The following is a 19,086-nucleotide window of genomic DNA, read 5'->3' on the forward strand; positions in this document are numbered from 1 at the left end:
TCATGGTTCACTGTGGGCGTATCTATAGATCTCCACCACCATGATACCACTCATTTGGTCTTGGTACAATGTTCTTTTCTAGTATTATTCCAACTTCAACATTATTATTTTCTTATCTATTGTGCATAATAAGGGCGTACCCAGGATCATACCTGGGGGCGGGGGTCAAGACATGGTCTAGGGGGGAGCAAGCCATGGGATTTATGAGATTATTTTGTTGAAAAAATAGCTTTATTTTGTTTATTCTCCATATTTCCTCTCAATTTTAAAAATGTGAAGCAGTCTCACATTCCATGTTCCTAGCATAATATGTAACTTTATTGCACTTGATTGAAGTCTCCTCGTCCCAACCTGTAAAAAAGAGCTGCAGACTTTTTTAATGCATGCTTTTTCTTAACTTGCTTTGTCTATTTGTCTGTTTCATCGATGAAATCCTGTAGTTGATTTTTAATCCACTTCCCATTGTTGGATCGGCTTAAAATTTACAGTACTGATCAGAACCAGTTGACAACGCATTTTTATGCTATTCCTAGGTCTTTAGGGTCAGTATGAGCCACCTTTTCTGGCAGTTAACATTTGTTAACAATATTCGTTCTGCTTCATGGTAAATATTAATGATTTCATTCTTTATGTTTACAGTGCATGTCATCTGGCACAATGGCTAAACGCATCTGTATAGCTAACAGTAGGTTACAGGTTCGAATACTGGAAAAGTTGATTGTTTTCCATTTATTTTAGAATGCTGCTTACTAGTTGCTTTTAAACGTCTTCCATTGTTTTATGCTGTGCAACTTTGCACTCTATATGGGGAAAGTTTTTGGAAGCCATATGGGCCCAACTTTTATAAAATAAAGTCATGACGATAATATTGAAATGGATTAAAAATTAATTTAAAATTCTTATTTATATTATAACTAAAAAGAAGAAAATAAAAATAAAATGAAAAAGATAAGAACACATTTTTTCCAAAAACATTATATAATTATTAAATAATATAAACATTACATAAAACATTATATAACTGTAAAATTCACTAAAAAGTAAATATAATAAGCTTTTCGTCAAAAATTAAGATCTGAGTGTGGGTGCTGATTAGGTTTAGATATTAATATTTCAACCCAATCCTTATTCACTCATCAATCTCTTTTACAATCATTCATTATTAACCTAATCAGCTCCCGCTGAATATATTTTTAAAGTCTATTTTTTTTATTTTTTATTCTGGAATATTTAACTCAAGAGGGTTCCACTATATATTTAAATGAAAATGTAGCAATATAGTATTTGCAGCTCCTCAGGATAATTAAATGATGGTTTCCTTTTGCCTTCCTGGCTGCATTTAGATCAATGATTTTCTTTTGTAGAGGCTAGGCTTTGATGGATTGGGGAAATTCGGAATACCCAGTGGTATCAGAATGACTCTTTGTAAAGAAGCCTGATATCCCCACAATCTCTAGCTGGGACCCTTGGAAATGAGTGTCAACCTGTCAACTTGCTTACTCTGTCCAATTTCCATCGAAGATTCAATATTATACTTGTTGAATGATTTTTTATATAGACTGCGTGACTTTGCGTTCATCGACGTGACACAAGCGGAAAAGAGAGACAGTCAAACTTCGAGAACACCAACTTATTTATTTTGGTTACCAACCAAAACATTCCGACAATTAACAATCGATAGTATCGATACACCCAGTATCACAAATACATATGTAATATATACATTACCAAATTTATGTATTCATATTTTCCAACAATACTCTTCGTCATGATGTGTCTCTACATAGCAAACTTACAGTGTGTAATATGAACTGCCGTGCAGAATGTGGCAATGTTCAGCAAAAATAATTAGGGGAATGATCATTTTCATAAGATTTATCAACAAATAAATTCAAAATTGCCCATAACATCACTCTATTTTAGAGTTGGTGGTCTTTACCATGTTTACAGAGATTGTTATGGCTTTCATGTGATATATGTGATTTTTACATGTGTGGGAAATTCACTTTTTTGTCAATTTTTTTCAAAAGGGCAATTTTTGAACATTTATAGAAAAAAAGTTTTCACGTGAAAATCATTTTGATAATATTTTTGAATACAATATCAGCTTTTTGATAGCCTCTAAAAGTTTTACTAGCTTGGCTCATTTGGTTTAGGTTTTACAGGGGCAAAAATATGGTAGTTTGGAATAATTTGACCGGTGGGCAGAATTTTTGTGTGTGCCTCATTGACTTTAAACACTCATATATAAAATATTCTTGCAATGGGTCTTTAATATTTGGGATTTTTCTAAACTAAGGTTGAAACTAACAACAGGGAATAAATGATCAAAATCTGAGATGGTGGGTGTGACATTGACATTTAATGACCCCACATCTAAAAAAATAGCTTACAGATGTTATATATTTTAGTAGTGGGGGAGAAAGAGCGAGGGGGTCAGTAGGCTCCCCTCCTGGCAAAATTCCTAGTTCTGGCATGCTATATATGGTGGTGTGTAAGATTTTTTGACAATTTTATCTCTCGGTAAATTCTTTGGGCTCGATTTTTTTGAAAATTTCCTTTTTGCTCTATTTTTTTGCTTTCTCTATTGTTATATTCTAATTTATGAAACTATGTCCCGAAACTATGTCCCTTTTACTAATGATCTAACAAATTTTCTCCAAAATTCAAGCAAAATATAAGTATGAATTGTATGACCTTCTAAGTCCTCTGGCGTCTCCCTGGGATCCCTGTCCGTGCGAATGACTTCTCATCGTTAGCTTGTCGTATTCGTGAGTCTGCCGAAGGAGCCGATGTGCTCTCACTTTTCTTTGGCATTTTCGGAAAGACCTTCTCGTAAGATCTCCGCGGTCACGGTCTTTCGGGGAAAAATTGTTTGAAAGGGTGGCGTGTCTCGGAGGGCGACGATCATTAAATTTTTGGAAGTTTGCTCCCTTGGAGATGGTCGGAGAGGGGGTAGAGAGTGTTGTTTAGCTTGTCATTTAATCACGCGACGCTCCCCGTGTTTTTTTTTACGTTCGACAGAAATCCTTCTCCACATACACTTTCCCGCCCTCCGTCGCCTTCTCTTTCGCGAGAGAATCGTGAAAGTGCATTCGGAGGTGAGGCGGTCGGGGAGGGCTAATCGGTTTCCTCGTCGTGCACCACTATCGGCCGATGATGATGATGAGAAGGCGGTTGAGGGCCGTTCACTCTCTCACGGTCACATTCGTGAAGAGAGCGAGAAGGAATGGTGGGCTAAAGTGGAGCTTTCAAGATATAAGAATACGTACCTCTACTTACATTACCACCCGAAGGAGATCGAAAAGACGCAGTTCCTCGGTTATGTGCATGGCTACGGATTTTATTTGCTACCCACGTAAAAATACGAAAATATACGTGTGAATAAAACACGTAAAAATACGTGTGTTCAGAAAATGATGTCTGCATTAATGTTGTCTCCTTCAAATTAGTCCCCATTCGATATATTGTGCACTTTTACCAGTGCTTCTAATCCTCGAAATAATTCTCAAATTCGATCTTTGGGATAGCCTTTACTTATTTATTTTTTATTACCAACTTCCCCGTAAATAGCACATAAAGGCCTTTAAAACGGAGGATTAACAAATCACAGCACAAATATCGATTCCCTAGATAGGGACCACCTACCCAGACGGGATTCGAACCCACGACCTACGGTCAGGTAGGCGAGGACTTTACCCTGCCACCACCGAGGCCGGTGGGGTAAAGTCCTCGCCTCTATCCCATGGCTCTGTCAGCGATTTCTTTTAATGCCATCTTTGCTGGTAAAACGACGATTATTTAATCCTTTAAGGTCCAAGGGACATATATGTCCCAAATTTTTTAAATTCTCTGAAAACTAAATGAGAATGTGTATGGCTGTAAGAATTGGTTCTATTGCATAATAAGCTATTGGATTCTGGTTTTAAATTCTTTTTCTGGCATCCTTTAGAAATTTTATTTTCCTCATTGTTAAGAACTTTCACTTGAAATACTGTTTACAATGTGGACATTTGATATTGTATAACAAATCAATGAGAAGGTCAATTATAACAAGACTTTCGGTTTATCCTTTATGCGTACCTAGCCTGAGGATTTTGAACGAAAAACCCTTCATTTGAGCTTTTAATTTCACAAAATTGGTGTTTTTATGTCATGGGACACACATGTCTCTATGGACCATAATGGAGCGAGAATTGCTATTATTTTACGTCCAGGAGTGTATCTCAGAAACTATTAGAGATATCGCTATCGTGCACTGAATTGTTGAGGCCTTTACTTTGTAGAATTTTCAAGACTAGTGATACACATAAGAATTTGCCGGGATATATACTCTGACCACAGAGATATACAATCACCCGACCACAGAGTACATATCCCGGCAAATTCTTATGTGTATCGCTAGTCTTGAAAATGGTAAAGTGTAACCGAAACTAGTCGGCAATAAAGTGTGTTTTGTAGAAAAGCAAAGTAATTTCCTTCCAACCATATCGCTTTCATATAAATATTTTTGGAATATACGCATCAATATCAGCCTAAAAACGTATTTTTGTTACGCAATCTAACGGCTGCAATCTTTATATACCTTAAAGGGTTAAGGCTTCCTTTACTTTTGGAAACAGAAAAGTCACTCGGGTCAATTCCTGGCGAATATGGATGTTGAAGCATCGTTACAGTATTATTTTTGGCCAAAAATTCACGAAAAAGTAATGAAGCGTGAGCCGACCATCGCCGAGTTTATAAAAACACGGAAGCCACAGGTAAAGTAAACAATGAATAAAGTTAACAATTTTATCATACTTACTCATATGCCAACGTACTTATAAAAATATTTGACAGTAGGACTCATCAAACTCGTGGTAAATTTAATAATGTAGTTCCAGTTACTTTCTGAACAAATCTCGTTTGCCATATTAATTTGGCATTATGGATTAAGAGGAAACGCTGGTGTACACATACCAACACGTAAAAATGAACTGTTTAGACGGTTTCTTCTGTATCTAGGGAATGAAATATTTTCATCTCTGCCTGAAGAAATAGTTAAATTTAAAAATGAAGAGGGGTGTGAAATAGGTTTATGGAAATGGTCATTTGGAATTAGAGATGAAAATTAGTTACTTATTAAAGTTATCTAAGAGTTATAATTTTAAAATTGTATGTGGAAAAATACAAAAGATTTCTCCTTTTTGGTCTGTTTAAATTTATTATATTTGTAAAATCAGTCTATGAACACAAAAATAATAAGAAACTGGTGCAGATTATGTTCGAAAGTGTTTTTACTAAACGATTATATAATTTACATGCGTATAACTAAAAATGAACGTGTGTCAACATCAACTACAAATGAATGTTTTATTTAATATTGTGTTGTACCCATTTATAATGATTATTTAAATAACAGATTACTTGTTGCTTGGGTCTTAAAGTACTTATTTCTGAAGAAAGTTTAATAATTAAGTTAAAAAACTATAATCATAGATAAAAATGTTACAATATTCCTTTTATATTAAATTGTATTCTGTTGGAGCATTGATTGACATTGAAGTGTAAAAAATAGCTGCCGCAGATTACGGACAAAGGTGTTTATGTGAAAGAATGATTCAAATTTTCTGTTAGCTCTTGTCTTTACGCTTATGCATCTAACAGCTTTGTTTTCACTCCATATTTCTATGGGTTAATTACTAATTTATCTAGCACCAATGATAGTATCAATGTGATTGTAGTTGCAACACACTTATTCTATGTTCTTATTAATGTATTTCATCTGTGATGGTCTAGTCGGTGACACCGTAACTGTGATGGTGTCCAATGGGGCTCCTATATTCCGGGAAAATCATGGTATACGTAATAATTGTATTTATCTAATTTGGAATAAAAATCATTATTTTTATATTATTATCATTTCTGGCCCATGTTCCTACAATTAGACCTATCTGGTATTGTTGGGATTACCGAGAGTAATTTCTTTATACTCCCACCAGTGGCGATTTATAGGACATGGCATTGAGCTATATGGATTCATTTCTTGAATATTCGTCAAATTCAGTTGTGCGATTTCAGTTTTGCCTCCATACATCACTAGGTCCAATGCAGCTTGGGAATAAATTTTGATAGCGGATAGATTAAAATAAGGGGGTAGAATGATTTATGGTCAAATTAAATCATTAATGAGGATAACATTATCTATGGTAAAGAATCGGTGCACACCGCGGCAAAGTCCCCAAGGGTGATTCATTAGACTTAGACTGTGATATTTCTTTTTATATTTCTCTTATCTTGGTGAGCGAAATAAAATTCTCTGCTACTTTCATGTATGCGTACCTGGGCCATAGGAACGAACAAGCCTTTCCGCCGTGACAGGGTTGTAAAGGATTCTCCGTGTATTACACGATACACTAGCCATCGCTCGTTGGGGGGCTCAGCTCACTACTCTCCACAGAATTGTTACAAGGTATGGCTGCCACAGTGACTTTGGTGCTATTTAAAAGCTTGATTAACCATTAGCCCTGGTGATGGAACCCGACTCGTGTTCCGAAACGTCGGCAGAATGGAGTGAGACCACCCGGCTGGAAGCCCGAATAGCGTTTTTCGAGTATTTAAAAGCTTCTTTGCGATGCTCAAATTCCTCATTATCATCGATTTTTTTATCCGCTGCTGCCCCCAAAATGTAGAGGAATAGAGGCAGTTGGCAACACAGTAACAGAAAATTTTGTGTTTTAGGATAAATTTTCTAGGGTTTCAGATGATTTTAGGGTTCAATTCCATGTCTTTTCTTCGTATCTCGTCTCGCTCACCCAAGCATGAATCAGTCAGTCAAGAGTCGGGAGTGAGTTTTATAGTATAGTGATTATATAATTAAACAGTCTTAAGTGAGAGAATATCTATATTAAATATTCTTCCACATAAGAGATCGATTTTGCCATTTTCGGCGCGCGGTGCGTAAGACCGTGAGGCACTACGGTGGCCTCATCCCTGCGTTCGCGCACCTTAAGTCTCCCTCCACACCCCACGTGTGAGCGGCACATCCGCCCCCGTGCCTCGAGCCAGATAGGTCGACCCCGGTGCTCCTCTTCCCGTGACCCCCTTGCGCCCTCCCCCTCCTGCCCCACCTACCCACGAGGCAGTCGTGCCAACCCTTCAGAATTCCAACAGCATCTTTATCGAGTGAGGTTCTTTGATGTTGTCCCTCTATCCTTAAGTTCTATTTCGCTAAATCTCTCCCCGATCTCATAATTCTGTACACTCAGCGCAATTATTTGGTTTGAACATTTTTAATACTATTATTTCCTGTTTACATATGTTTAACTACATGTTATTGATAAGGGAACTACGTTGGGAATTGACGTTTGAAGAAAGTACCGGGTGTTTCTCTAGTAAAAATTACAGGCTAGTACTTACCGAATGACTGGTGAATGTATAGTGCTATTGTAAGCCAGAGCTGCTTCTGGGAGATATTGAATTTAAAGAGTTTTCATTTAACAATTGAAAACAATTTCTACTCAACCATAATTATTGTAGCAGCTACATATATCGACATTAAACTTTACAGTACAAAAGGACACGTAAGTAAAATATTTCCTGAATAGAGCTGAAAATGCATTCGTTTTTTATGTTGCTTAGAAGCAAAATTGGGTTATAATGGATTGATGGATAATGGAATGGATAATAAATAACTGAATAATAATTTCCGAGTTCCTCTTCGCCCACCAGTGGCGCCAAATTTTGGGACGAATTTACTGTTAATCTGTTCTTCAAAGTGGAATTGCGTCTCTCTTCAAAGCGGAATAAGTCTTGTACGACCTTTTTTATCTTCCATGGATTTAATTTCCAAAGCTCCCTAGTATTTTCCATCTTCGACTCGAAAAATACGTCATTGCGTCCTTAGGCCCTTGTCCCGAGTGTCTCCATTCCTGGCACATATTCTCATCTTCGATCAGTTCTAGTTACTCTCTGCTCTTACCATCATGCCACGTGTGAGTGATGTCGAGGTAGTTACTGAAGAAGTTGTAATGCAGTGGTTTTTATTTTTTGTGATGGTTAATTTAAAATGCTAGACTGCAGCTCGTGGGGAAATGTATTGCCTTTCTCGGTTAGCATTTCAAGTGATTCTTAGGGTGTGGTCGACGGCATTCTCCCAACTCTCTAGAAATTTTGGTGTCATTATGCAGCTGATTGATATGTGTTTTCATCCTCAATCCTTGCTGTTGTGGGCCAGTGCAGCACAAATGTGTATCTATCATCCCTGTCATTTGAGGATTCTCGTTCGAGGGATCCCATTGCATAACTGTCAGTGAAGCAAGCCCATTATTCTTATTTTGGTTTAAATTGCCGGATAAAACTTTTTATGGATGACTTCGCGGCATTCCTGTAAGTTACGTTTTAAGTCGGGTTCTTAGAATAAATGTTGATGGGTATGTTTTCAGATAATAGCACTATTAATTCACTGAATATTCAGTTAGTAAACGACATCTATAATCTTTACCCAAAGAATTTGTGGTGCTTCTATTTATGCCACGTACATTTGGCTGATAAAGAAAGGACTATCAATTAGGTATCTTCTACGATTGAAATGGATAGGCTACTTTCATAATTTCTTGTAATTAGAGAGTCAGAGACGTTATGTGTATTCAATGAGATCTCAGATGCATCTGGGTTATGAAACGATGACTTTGGTCCCCTGATAACCACAATTTTTTAGTCTCCCTAGCTTAGGGTTTCGTTAATTGTAACCAATAAAGTTTAGAATTGTTATGCGCTCTTCGGGGATTTATCATTTAGTTAAAAAAATGTGAATCCAAATTTATATTTTTTTAATTTCTTTTAGGATCCATATGTAGATAAACGTAGTCCCTTCAACTCTCCAAGTAAAGTATGCACTCACGATTTGGAAAATTCGATGCTTTTCGTCGGACCATTTCGTTTCTACGTCTTAATTATGCCTGTTAAATTCTATTAAACTTTTTGATTACATTATTCTACCTTGCGAAAGAGGTTTTATTTCGGTCTCATCAATTTATCACTAGTTTATGGCTCAACCACAATATCGTGCTTTCGATATATCTTTGTTTCCGTTGCCATGCGCCTCCCTTGCTTACCAAATGCAAGGGAGTTGGCAACCCTTCTCGTGTATTCTTTGTCTTTATTTTGTTCCAGCGATCTCCCGACTGTCGCGCTCTTAGCGAACTCAGCTCAAAGCTGGAAAATAAAAAAAATGAATAAAAATACAAGATGAATAAAACTATGGAATGGAAGGGTTGACGCGTCCTCTCCTCTCGCCGTCATCCTTCGTGGGCGCCTTGTTTAGTTTTCCCTTCCACCTGTCTCATCTCTCGCGGTCGGAGGGGGTAGTAGGGTAGGGGGTTGCAAAGGGAGCGCGCCCTACAGGTGTCAGCGGGGGTCTCAGGGAGTGTCAGGATGCTTAACATGCCCGTGCGGAGCGAATGGCGTCGTCGAGGGAGCGACTCCCTCTGCTGTCACTCGTCCACCGCCAACCCACACCAGGTCATCGCCAGCCTGCCGTTCAGGGTTCGATCCTCGCTCGGGGTGAGTTGCGTGATTTGCGCCACATCCAACTTGGCGCACCCCTCCTCCATCGCAGAATTCAACAACCTTCGTGTTTTTGTTCTTTCTTTTTACTCACCTTTTTGGGAACGGGAGTGTTATGCCCAAGTGGGTCAGAGCGCTTGACCAGGATATTATAGTCCCGGGTTTTGATCTCGGGTGAAATCATTGAATAATACTCGAGTAATGAATCCTCGAAGTGCGTTGTGGCTCAGGGAATGGAACCCCTTCTCTGAATGTGTGAAAGCAACATTGAGTGTGTAAGAAGTTAGGGTAGGATGTTGAATAAATCGACAGTGATCATCAGAATCGATTTTGTGTTTGAGAATGCTTAAAAATGAAAGATAATTGGAAATATAGAACTCCTCTGTTCCTTTTCAAGCTAGTCAACTCTCTCAATAAAGTGACCTCTTGCCATGCATTGATGTCAGGTTATTTCCCCATCGAAGGTTGCATGCTTTACCCTTTTCTAATTACTTAAGTGGTCCGCTACTTCTATTGGAATACATTAGACCTGTAAATGTTTAACTGCGTTTTTGTTAAACTAGGTATTGGTTATACAACCCCATATGGTGGCGATTCGTAGACAGCTCCCGATGGACTAAAAATTTCGATTAAAATCTGAGACCCGGTTTTCGGACACTCCTCTTGTGATACTAGGATTCTCTGCGTAAATATTTTATTGCCAATCAGTTGCATTGTGGTGTTTTTCTGCTGCTCCGTGCACCTGTATTTATAACCGAGGCATCAGTTGCTTCGAGTGGGAAGAAATGCTTTCGCAAGTATTTTTTCTGTCACTTTCAATTTGTAGACGTCATTTCTGAAACGCTGAAATTTGGCTGTTGTGAGACGTACCAGAGAAATGCATAGAATCGATGACATACGATATTGTGTGGCGAAAGGTGAGTATAATATCTTATGAGTAAATCTGTAAATATGCTGGTGCTAATGATCGCTCTTTTTAATTTTATTCTGTTATACTTTCCTAAATTAAGTTTCTCGTCCAGAATTGTGAGTGATGTATTAAGGACGTGATATCATTATATACTCAATACAATGTCATTAATACATTATATACATTATACAAGTCAATTTGCATCTAGTAAACAGTTCAAGGAGTGTGGCTTGCCTAGCTTTTAACAATTTATGGTTAATCTCATACTAATAGTGGTGTCTAACATAAGTAATTTCTAATGCTTTCCCGGAGAAAAATATTTTTTAAGATCTCGGGAGTTTCACTTCGGGTAATCATAGATTTCCCATGCATTGTTCTTCTGAACCTTTCGAATAGATTTGATTTCTGGGTCGCTTATGACGACACGCGAGTCTCTCGTCATGGCGTTGGAGAGCCTAACCCATTGTAATTTAAGTATACCGGGACTAGCCACGGTGGAAAATGTACGTAGTTACCCGCAATGCACAAATTGTGCGAAAATTCTACTGAGAAGAAAATCATTCGCATTGACCAGGATACGAACCGGAAACCTCCAATATCCGATCGCATGCTTTTGCCAATTAAGCTGCTGAAATTTGTGTACTATACCGGACAATATCCCGGTCAAGGTGAATGATTATTTCTCTGAGAAATTATCGCGGTAATCCATTGTGATACTCGAGAAATCTCGACGTATTTATCCCTGACAGAAATTTATAGTACCAATAGTAAATCAAAGAAGAATCTTGCTCTCTTCTTCGCGGCACCTGAAGACGATAGTCCATTCATAGCCATTTTTTCAAATCAGTCTTCAGGTTGCAGTTCTGAAGCGAGTCACTTGTTCCCCTTGGCCATGTCCCCAGTAGTGCTCCTCTTCTTGTCGCAGATCCGCATCCCCAATCCTCCTAAATATTGGATCCGCGCCCAGCCGGTCGCTAGGAGATTTCAACGACCGTTCGCCGCCAGCCCGTTGGCCAGCCGCCCGGGTTCATTCTCAGCGCCAGTGACGGCAGGCTTCACGGTGACGAATATCCGGTCGTTTTTGTTTATTTTTCCCCTTAACTGTGCTCGAGGTGAGGGGAGACCATTCTCGTATCCTTTCCGTGATATTTTTTTAAATCTCGGCTTTCTATTGTTTCGCGTGCAAAGACGATTCTTTACTTTTCTTATTTGGTCGCGTGTTGGTTTATCGACACGCGTGCCGAGTCCACTGTAATGTGGCTGTCATGCCCGTTTATAATGTCATTGTGATCCTCGCACATTTGCTGTCGTGCAGTAATTGTTTACTCTGCTTCGGGTGACTTTGAGGCAGGTAGTCGATGTCTTCCATTCATAGCGATAGCATACATGGTGTAATTTTTAAACTCAGATTCCGGTTACGTATTTATTCTGTTTGTTACTTAATTATTTGAAAGTTTCTCGGAGATTTTTTTCTGAAACTTTTCGGAGGGAAAGCCGGAATTACATTGTTATTTGAAAGTAAAGTTGTGTATAGGGTGATATGTGGCATATAAATAACATGTGATGATAAGGAATGCCGACTGATGTAGAATTATCAAAGGGTAGATTAAAAGATAAAAAAAATTAAACCTGATGATGAAAACAATGTAGCGATGCATTTTTGCAGCAGAAGAAGTTTCTAATATTTTTTAAAATGCGTTCATTTACTTGTTAATTTCTTTTTCTTTGAGGAAATTCTCTTCCTTTTTTCTTGCGTTTCTCACTAAAACATCTTGCCATAATTTAGTAATGAATATGTGATATTTTTCTTCGCCCATTAATGGTTAAACGTGTTTAGAATCAGACTCTTGGCACGGCAGTAACTTACTGCCTTAATTTTTATTGATATCTGGTTATCACATTGAATCCGGTTTGGGGGTTACTTTATTTTCTGCAAAATAATCATCTTTATACCGTAAACATCGCAATTTCTGATTTTTGGGAGTGCTCATCCGTTTTTTATGTAATTAGGAACATAGCGAGGAATTACCTCATTTGGTGTTAAATGAATATTTTTTTCCTGCGACTCAAATGTTATTAGGAAAACCAGCAATGATAAATTAAAGCTAGCTGCTATTCTATAGCATAAATTTTATGAGAGCTAGATTTTACAATGGCAGCTGCAAAAGGAAATTATGAACAAGGAGAGAGTTCATAAAGGAGTGACGAATGAAGGGTAAATGTTGAATCCGGCCCACGGAGTGGGCGTTAGTGCAGCACATATTGAATGGTATGATTTCCGATATTGACGGAATTGTGTCTCGAGATCAGGGGCTTTCTAAAGGTAGAACTCAAGATGAAATTTTCCTGTTGGTAGGCTTAAAAATTTGAATCCCCCCCGTGGAAAAATCGACGCTGTAACTTTCGCGAGTGCAATCATTAATTTCGACCAGAATCCCCTTCATTCTGCCATTATTATTCTGCGGAGTGAACTATATTTTCGAAGTGGCAGCATGACTTGTGTGTTTACTTGATGAATATTTATCTTAACGGTCTCGCGCCGGTAGCATGACGCAGCTGCCGGGGAGTCGTTCCATAACAACGCCCGCGAGATGTTCATCTTGGGTGGAAGTTTGCGCTTCTGCGAAGGAGTGCAAGGGAACAAGTTCTGAGCAAGGCTGGGAATTTATCCTTGCCTATGAGATTGAGTTGGCGTTGGCAGAATACGTCCTTGGAGCATGAATGCGTGTCTTATGTCGTTGTCCGTTCCTCTTCAACAGTTCGGAATGATCATCTGGTGGGTTGCGATCATCTTATCTCTGATTGAAATTCCTCCATTTATTCTAAGTTTAACGGGTCGGAAGATGCGCGTACTTAATCATTCCTTTCTTCCTGAAAACCTCTCCCTCTTTTTTGTTTCTCATCGGAATCAGCTGTTTCTAGGTGCTATCAATCATTCCAACTAGCCGGTGCCGCTCTGTGCCACCTATTAGTCTTGTGGAATGAGTTATTTTTGCTCAAAATTATGATTTTAGTGCCGAAAATTTATCAGTGGTCCACTATTTTCATGATGGGTATCAAAATTTAGTTTATAAAACGAACCTATTTGTCTATATTTCGGATGCAGGTAGTACTTAGTGGGAATTCCGAACTTCTAACATGACAAATGAAACAAAATTTGTACTTTCTACTCAGATTTATGCATGTTCCGATATGTTTTGGTGACAAAGCGTCATTTTCAAATTGATTCATCCTTGAGAATGACGCTTAGTCGTTGAACTCTAAAGCTGTGAGTAAACTACTAGTTGATAGTTGTGCGTTATGATGCGATGGTGGAAGATAGTGGATTCGTCAGGCAATTTTTGTGTTCACCCGTGCCTGCTGATAATGCATTAGCATTGAAACGCGGCGAACGTGTAATAAAAACTGAAAAATAACAAGAACTTATTGTTCTGTGGACAATGAACTTCCGCTATTTGCAGCCTTGCTCCGCCAATTGTTAAAGCACGTAGTCAGTCTTTTTCATTTAATCGCTCGTTCAATATTTTGTCTTTCGCAGTATTCGGAGAGAAAATGTTTTGGTGCGTCCTTCTAGAGCAAATCGTGTGAATGTATTTCGTCGCACCCCTTGACCCCAGTTCTTCACAGTCATTCATGATCCGCCGAAATACTCCGGTACGGCTAGAGAGTGCCCCACTGTCTCTGTTGGAATATCTCAATGGCCTTTCTACTCCTCAGTTTACTGGCTCTGGCCATATAAAAGTGCCTTGTATGGAAGTTTTACGATGATTTGTTGCCTCTGTCACTATCATAAGGATTTCCTATGTAAACGTATTGCTTAAATAATATAACGTGTGATCGTATCACCATGGTCGTTTTTTTAGTTTGGTTGAGTTGTTTCTGCAAAGTAATCTGTGATGTAATCCTGTCAAACGCCTGGTGATGATTATCCTTGTGGTATTAAGGCTAAGTGACAAATAGGTCATTGTTTCCGTGGACACTCGGGAATTACCTGGGAGATACATTCCTTGGTTCTTCTGTTTTTGCGTCCTAAGGTATGATAGCACTCTTTTTATCGTAAACATACCTTTGATATTATTAATGCCAGAATTAGATGCGTTTGGGAATTATTTTTGTATTTATTATGGTATACATATAATAAACTATATTATAATAATTGATAATTTATCATTATTATTTAGAGGATAAATTCGTAGCTTAATCGATTTAATTGACTTCTTTCTCGCTTGTCTCACATTCACTTGTTAATCGTTTTCTACTCTTTTTCATTATCCACGACTAGGATTTCTGCTTTTTGGCCATAAATACGTAATATCTGCATTTTCGCCATATCGCTTTTCGCACCAAAAAATTCCTGTCCTAGCTTCTAAAATATTTCATTAATTTTTGTTCTTAGATCGTTATCGCGCAATAAATGTGACATAACGGTAGAACTAAAATGCGTGGCTTCGTATCTCTCTACCTCAACTTCTTCGTATTTCATTTGCTTCGCACTCGTATCCACCTCGACCTCATGCTCTTCGGAATAACCTTTTAATACGCACCACACTCATTGTGCTCAAGGATTCCCTCAGGTATGTCCCATATGCGATGTGCCTTGTCCCCATTGGGCGGATATGCATGTCTCTTACGCCTTTTCTCACGCTTTCGCGATACGTGCCGGTATTTTGATTCCAGTCCTCGACCTCCTGAGACACAACAGTGTTTAGCGAAGGATCGTACGTTTTGGGCACTCCGCACGCGAATAAGTCTTCTCTTTCCACTAATGCCTTTCTCCCTCTCTCATACACTTTGTTCTGATACCCTTCTTATCTGACAAACGAGCTATGATTAAGCATCCTTAATGCGATGGTGGGTGGCGTAACATGGTGGAACTCCGTCATGATGCACAAAGGGTATGAAAAAAAGACTTTGCTGTTCCACAAAATAATATATATGTATTTGCGACCGGTTTCGATGTATTTATTTATATGTTTTATTTTGTGGAACAGCAAAGTCTTTTTTTTCTTACCCTTTGTGCAAGCATCCTTAAATATTTTCTTCCGGGGATCGGGTTAGTGTGGTGGCTAGAGTGTTGGCTTCCGACCCTGTGGGCTCGGGTTCAAATCCCGTCGGTGGCAGAGATTTTTCAGACTGTCCGATCCCTGCTTGAATGCTATGTGGAGAATATTTCAGGCGCAACACTCCGTCCGTCGGATGGGACATTAAGCCGTGGTCCCCTTGGTGCCTTTCGTTAAGAGCAGGCCAATGCTGACACCGGGTTTCTTTCCAACCTCCCTTCCATACCCTTCCCTCATGGCGCAAATGACCTAAGCTGTCGGTCGCCTCCTCCAAATACTATACCAATATTATCTTCCATTGCGTATTGGTAAGTGTTATGCTCTCTTGATTTTCCCCCTGTCAAGAAGTTCCTTTCATATTGCTGAGCAAACGTGTAGAGATTACGGTATGATTCCGCTCTGATTAGTTATTCTCACGACTTTCCAGGTGCAGTGCGTAAGTCGGACATTGCTTTATGGAGTTAAGAGGATTTCTCCGCATGAATCGTGTCGCACGTTTGTTTTTCCGTTGTATTCATACCGAAGATGCAACTGTGGACGGTCTCGTAACTGTCTACCGGGGTTTAATTTTTCTTTTACAACCGTGCTCCCTCGAATCTGGGCTATCTATGTCCAGATTCGAGGGAGAGAAGGAGATTCGAATTGCCTGTGGTGATCTGGAGTGGTGGAAACTCATTTTATGCCTCGTTTTAGTATTTTTTTTGTATCCGTTTTATCAGTATGGATCAAAAATGTATGGAAATAAATGTAAGTTGCTCACCCATTGAATCCTCTGACGTACGCTTCGGGACATAAAACGCTTTTTCTAATTATGTTTACTACTAATAAAGTGTCGTAAGAAAAAAAATATGGAAGTGTGATAAACTAGAAACCTATATAAACTATTTCAGTCCATTATTACAGAACGAAATGAAGATGACGATCGTCACGAGAGGCTAAAAAATAAAAATCAACTGTTGCAACAAAATGCATGAAGAATTGGGTCACTGCCGATGACCCTTTATCGTCTGCTTTGATTGAATTCAATGTTATATTAGAATATTTTTTGCTTAGATTATACGGTAGGATTACAATTATAAAAACGTAAATGTTTATCGTGAAAGTACCCATGCATTATGCATTTAGAATTTTCGGTTGTTTCCTCCTCAATTTTACGTTTTAACCCATAATTTCGTTTTATTTCGGGGAAATCATTGAAAAAGTATGCTGTTAGGTAGGTGAACTGTTGGTCTTTGTTTCCTTCACTCTCTTCTGTTCTTGAATGCACCATATAGGTCTATTTTCTCCATTCATTATAAGTATGTGAAAGAACTTATACATCTGTGATTGTTCAGTATACTGTCACATTGTTATGACTTCTTCACTCTTTTTTGTCTTCGATTTTTCGCCTCTCACCCGTTTATTATCTTTATTTTATGTCAACTAACATGATATTTTCTTCCGCTTTCTGTTTTTTAAAACCCCTTTTTGTCTGCGTTTCCCGAATTCAAATGGTCCTTCCTTTCAGGGACTATTCTTCAGAAATTTTTATCTCTCGTGTAGATCGCCATCATCTTTTCGTTCTGTAATTATGGATTGAAAGAGTTTTTATAGGTTTCTAGTGTATCACACCGCTATATTTTTTCTCGTAAAAATATCAATAGGTTTCTCTCGTCTCTTAAACAAATTATAATTTCTTTCCTCCTTATAAAATCGATTTTAGGTATAGATAAATTTCATCCATTCACTTTGCAATCCCTATTTATCTATCTAAGCCTGTGGAATTCCAGCGGAATGTGATTTTCAGAAAAAGTAGTGCGGAAAGATGATTTTTTTTTGCAAATGGGTAAGTGCTGTGACTTTTTTCTGCTCTTCGAAAAGTGGTATAGCTCTCATTTTACTAACTAGGCAATTTGCGAGTGTGTTTTTTATGTACATGCTTCGGTTCCGCTCCTGAGTAAAATTCCCAACCCTCGGGAACTTTCTCCACTCATCTCTTGCCTTTGAAGAAGCGCAACGCAGCGTCTCATGGCCACAATCTTCCTCCATTCTCCGCTTTCCTCATTTTTGCGTCTAACGTGTCGCGTCGATCCGTGACGCCCTTGTCTTGTCATCTGATTCATTTGGGTTTCCGGGCCATTCGGAGCTGTCAACCAACTCGCGAGTCTCGTTTTGTTTCGCCCTCCTTCCTTAACTGGGCGCGTGCGCTTTAGGTTGACCCGTTGGTCACCATCCTCCGTGCATCACTATCGTGCATTCTTCCAGGCAGGGATGGGATGCCGTGACCAACCAGTAACTGCTATTCCGCAGGTTGGGGCAGGCTTTTCTTGTAAGTGGCCATTTGTGAGACCATCGTTGTTGTGCAGGTGAAGGATAAATGGCCAGATAACGATGGAAATTAAAAATTACCCGTACGGAATAGATGCTCACAATCATGTTCTGCGTGTTTCGGAAGGATTGAGGTAATTTCGCAATCTTCCGTGCTCTTAAGCGCTACTTTGAGATGATGATGATTGGGAGTGTTTTTTTTGCATGCAGAGGTGTTTTATGGCCTTAAAATTCGTTAGACGGCGGAAATCGTGTTGTCCGTGATTTTCATTAAATGAGACTGCACGAAAGCTATATTTTTCATATAAGTACATGAAAACTAACTAAAAGCTTCCAAGCGTGTTTTATATTTCTAAAAATAATTAAACGTAGACATGACTAGGTCACTAGATTGCTAACCGGCATCTCTTTCACGCGATTCTGTATAATAATTCCTCTGCATATCCTTGGAAGTGAACCTACTCTTCTTTCTCCATGATTGGCGTAAGATTGAAAAAACAATTTCGTTTTAGGTAATTATAAATGGGCGAGAAAGAGAGAAATTAAATGAGATATGTGGGTAACATGTGAAAATCATTGAAAAAAACTTCTTGGGTTGTGGTAATCTAAAAAATTGGCAATTATTCTGTGAATTTCACAAGCGTATTGATTCACTCCTATTTTATGCTTTCGAGTGTATTTCAGAAATATCCCTGGTAGATATCAGTCTTTCTGATCTACTACTCTCTCAGTTTTTAGCGGTACTGATAATATTTTACCTAACCCTCGCATCTTTGTAGGAATTTTGATGTAGAGACTTTAACGAGCGAGGGATTGCCTTAAACTATTTTTGTTGCACGGTTGAATCCTGAAAATTGTATTCATTATTGTAGAAATTGATGTGGCTAATTCTAAAAGAACTCCAATGTTTATTTTCTACCTCTCCCTAATCATCACTTTGCTCTTTGCCTATTCAAGCTTAAAATTCGGCATTTGCCTCCACTCACACCCTTCCAGTCATTGCTAAGGTTTAAGCGTGCGTTACTGTGTATTAATGACTCATTTTGTGTATATAGGTTTGATTGAAAGCATTCATACAATGAATTCCTCAATGAATATAAGTAATCTCAAGCTCGTTCGTCGTGTAATGAATTCTCATGGTTAGCAACACCATGTATCATATCATTTGTTTTCCCTTTTAGTCCCATTGTTATTTTTTTGATAAAATTTTGCATTACATCGCTATACATGAATACCTCGAGATACGACTTCAATTCGTTTCGT

At 38.5% G+C, this 19,086-nt stretch overlaps 1 protein-coding gene across 2 annotated transcripts in view; it reads left to right on the plus strand.

Annotated features, from left to right (window-relative positions):
• The window catches only part of LOC124156362 (rhotekin-like), a 585,015-nt gene that overhangs the window by 12,133 nt on the left and 553,796 nt on the right, over positions 1 to 19,086 (plus strand). Inside the window, exon 1 of one of the 2 annotated variants that reach the window (XM_046530888.1) lies at positions 9,400 to 9,543. The exons of the other annotated variant lie outside the window; for it this stretch is intronic. Within the exon in view, the coding sequence (XP_046386844.1) occupies positions 9,415 to 9,543 (129 nt within the window). The 5' untranslated portion in view covers positions 9,400 to 9,414. Of the gene's footprint in view, positions 1 to 9,399; positions 9,544 to 19,086 lie in introns of those variants that run through there. 2 annotated transcript variants of the gene reach the window in all.

This window comes from Ischnura elegans, chromosome 3 (assembly GCF_921293095.1).
Source record: "Ischnura elegans chromosome 3, ioIscEleg1.1, whole genome shotgun sequence".
Classification (NCBI taxonomy): Eukaryota; Metazoa; Arthropoda; class Insecta; order Odonata; family Coenagrionidae; genus Ischnura; species Ischnura elegans.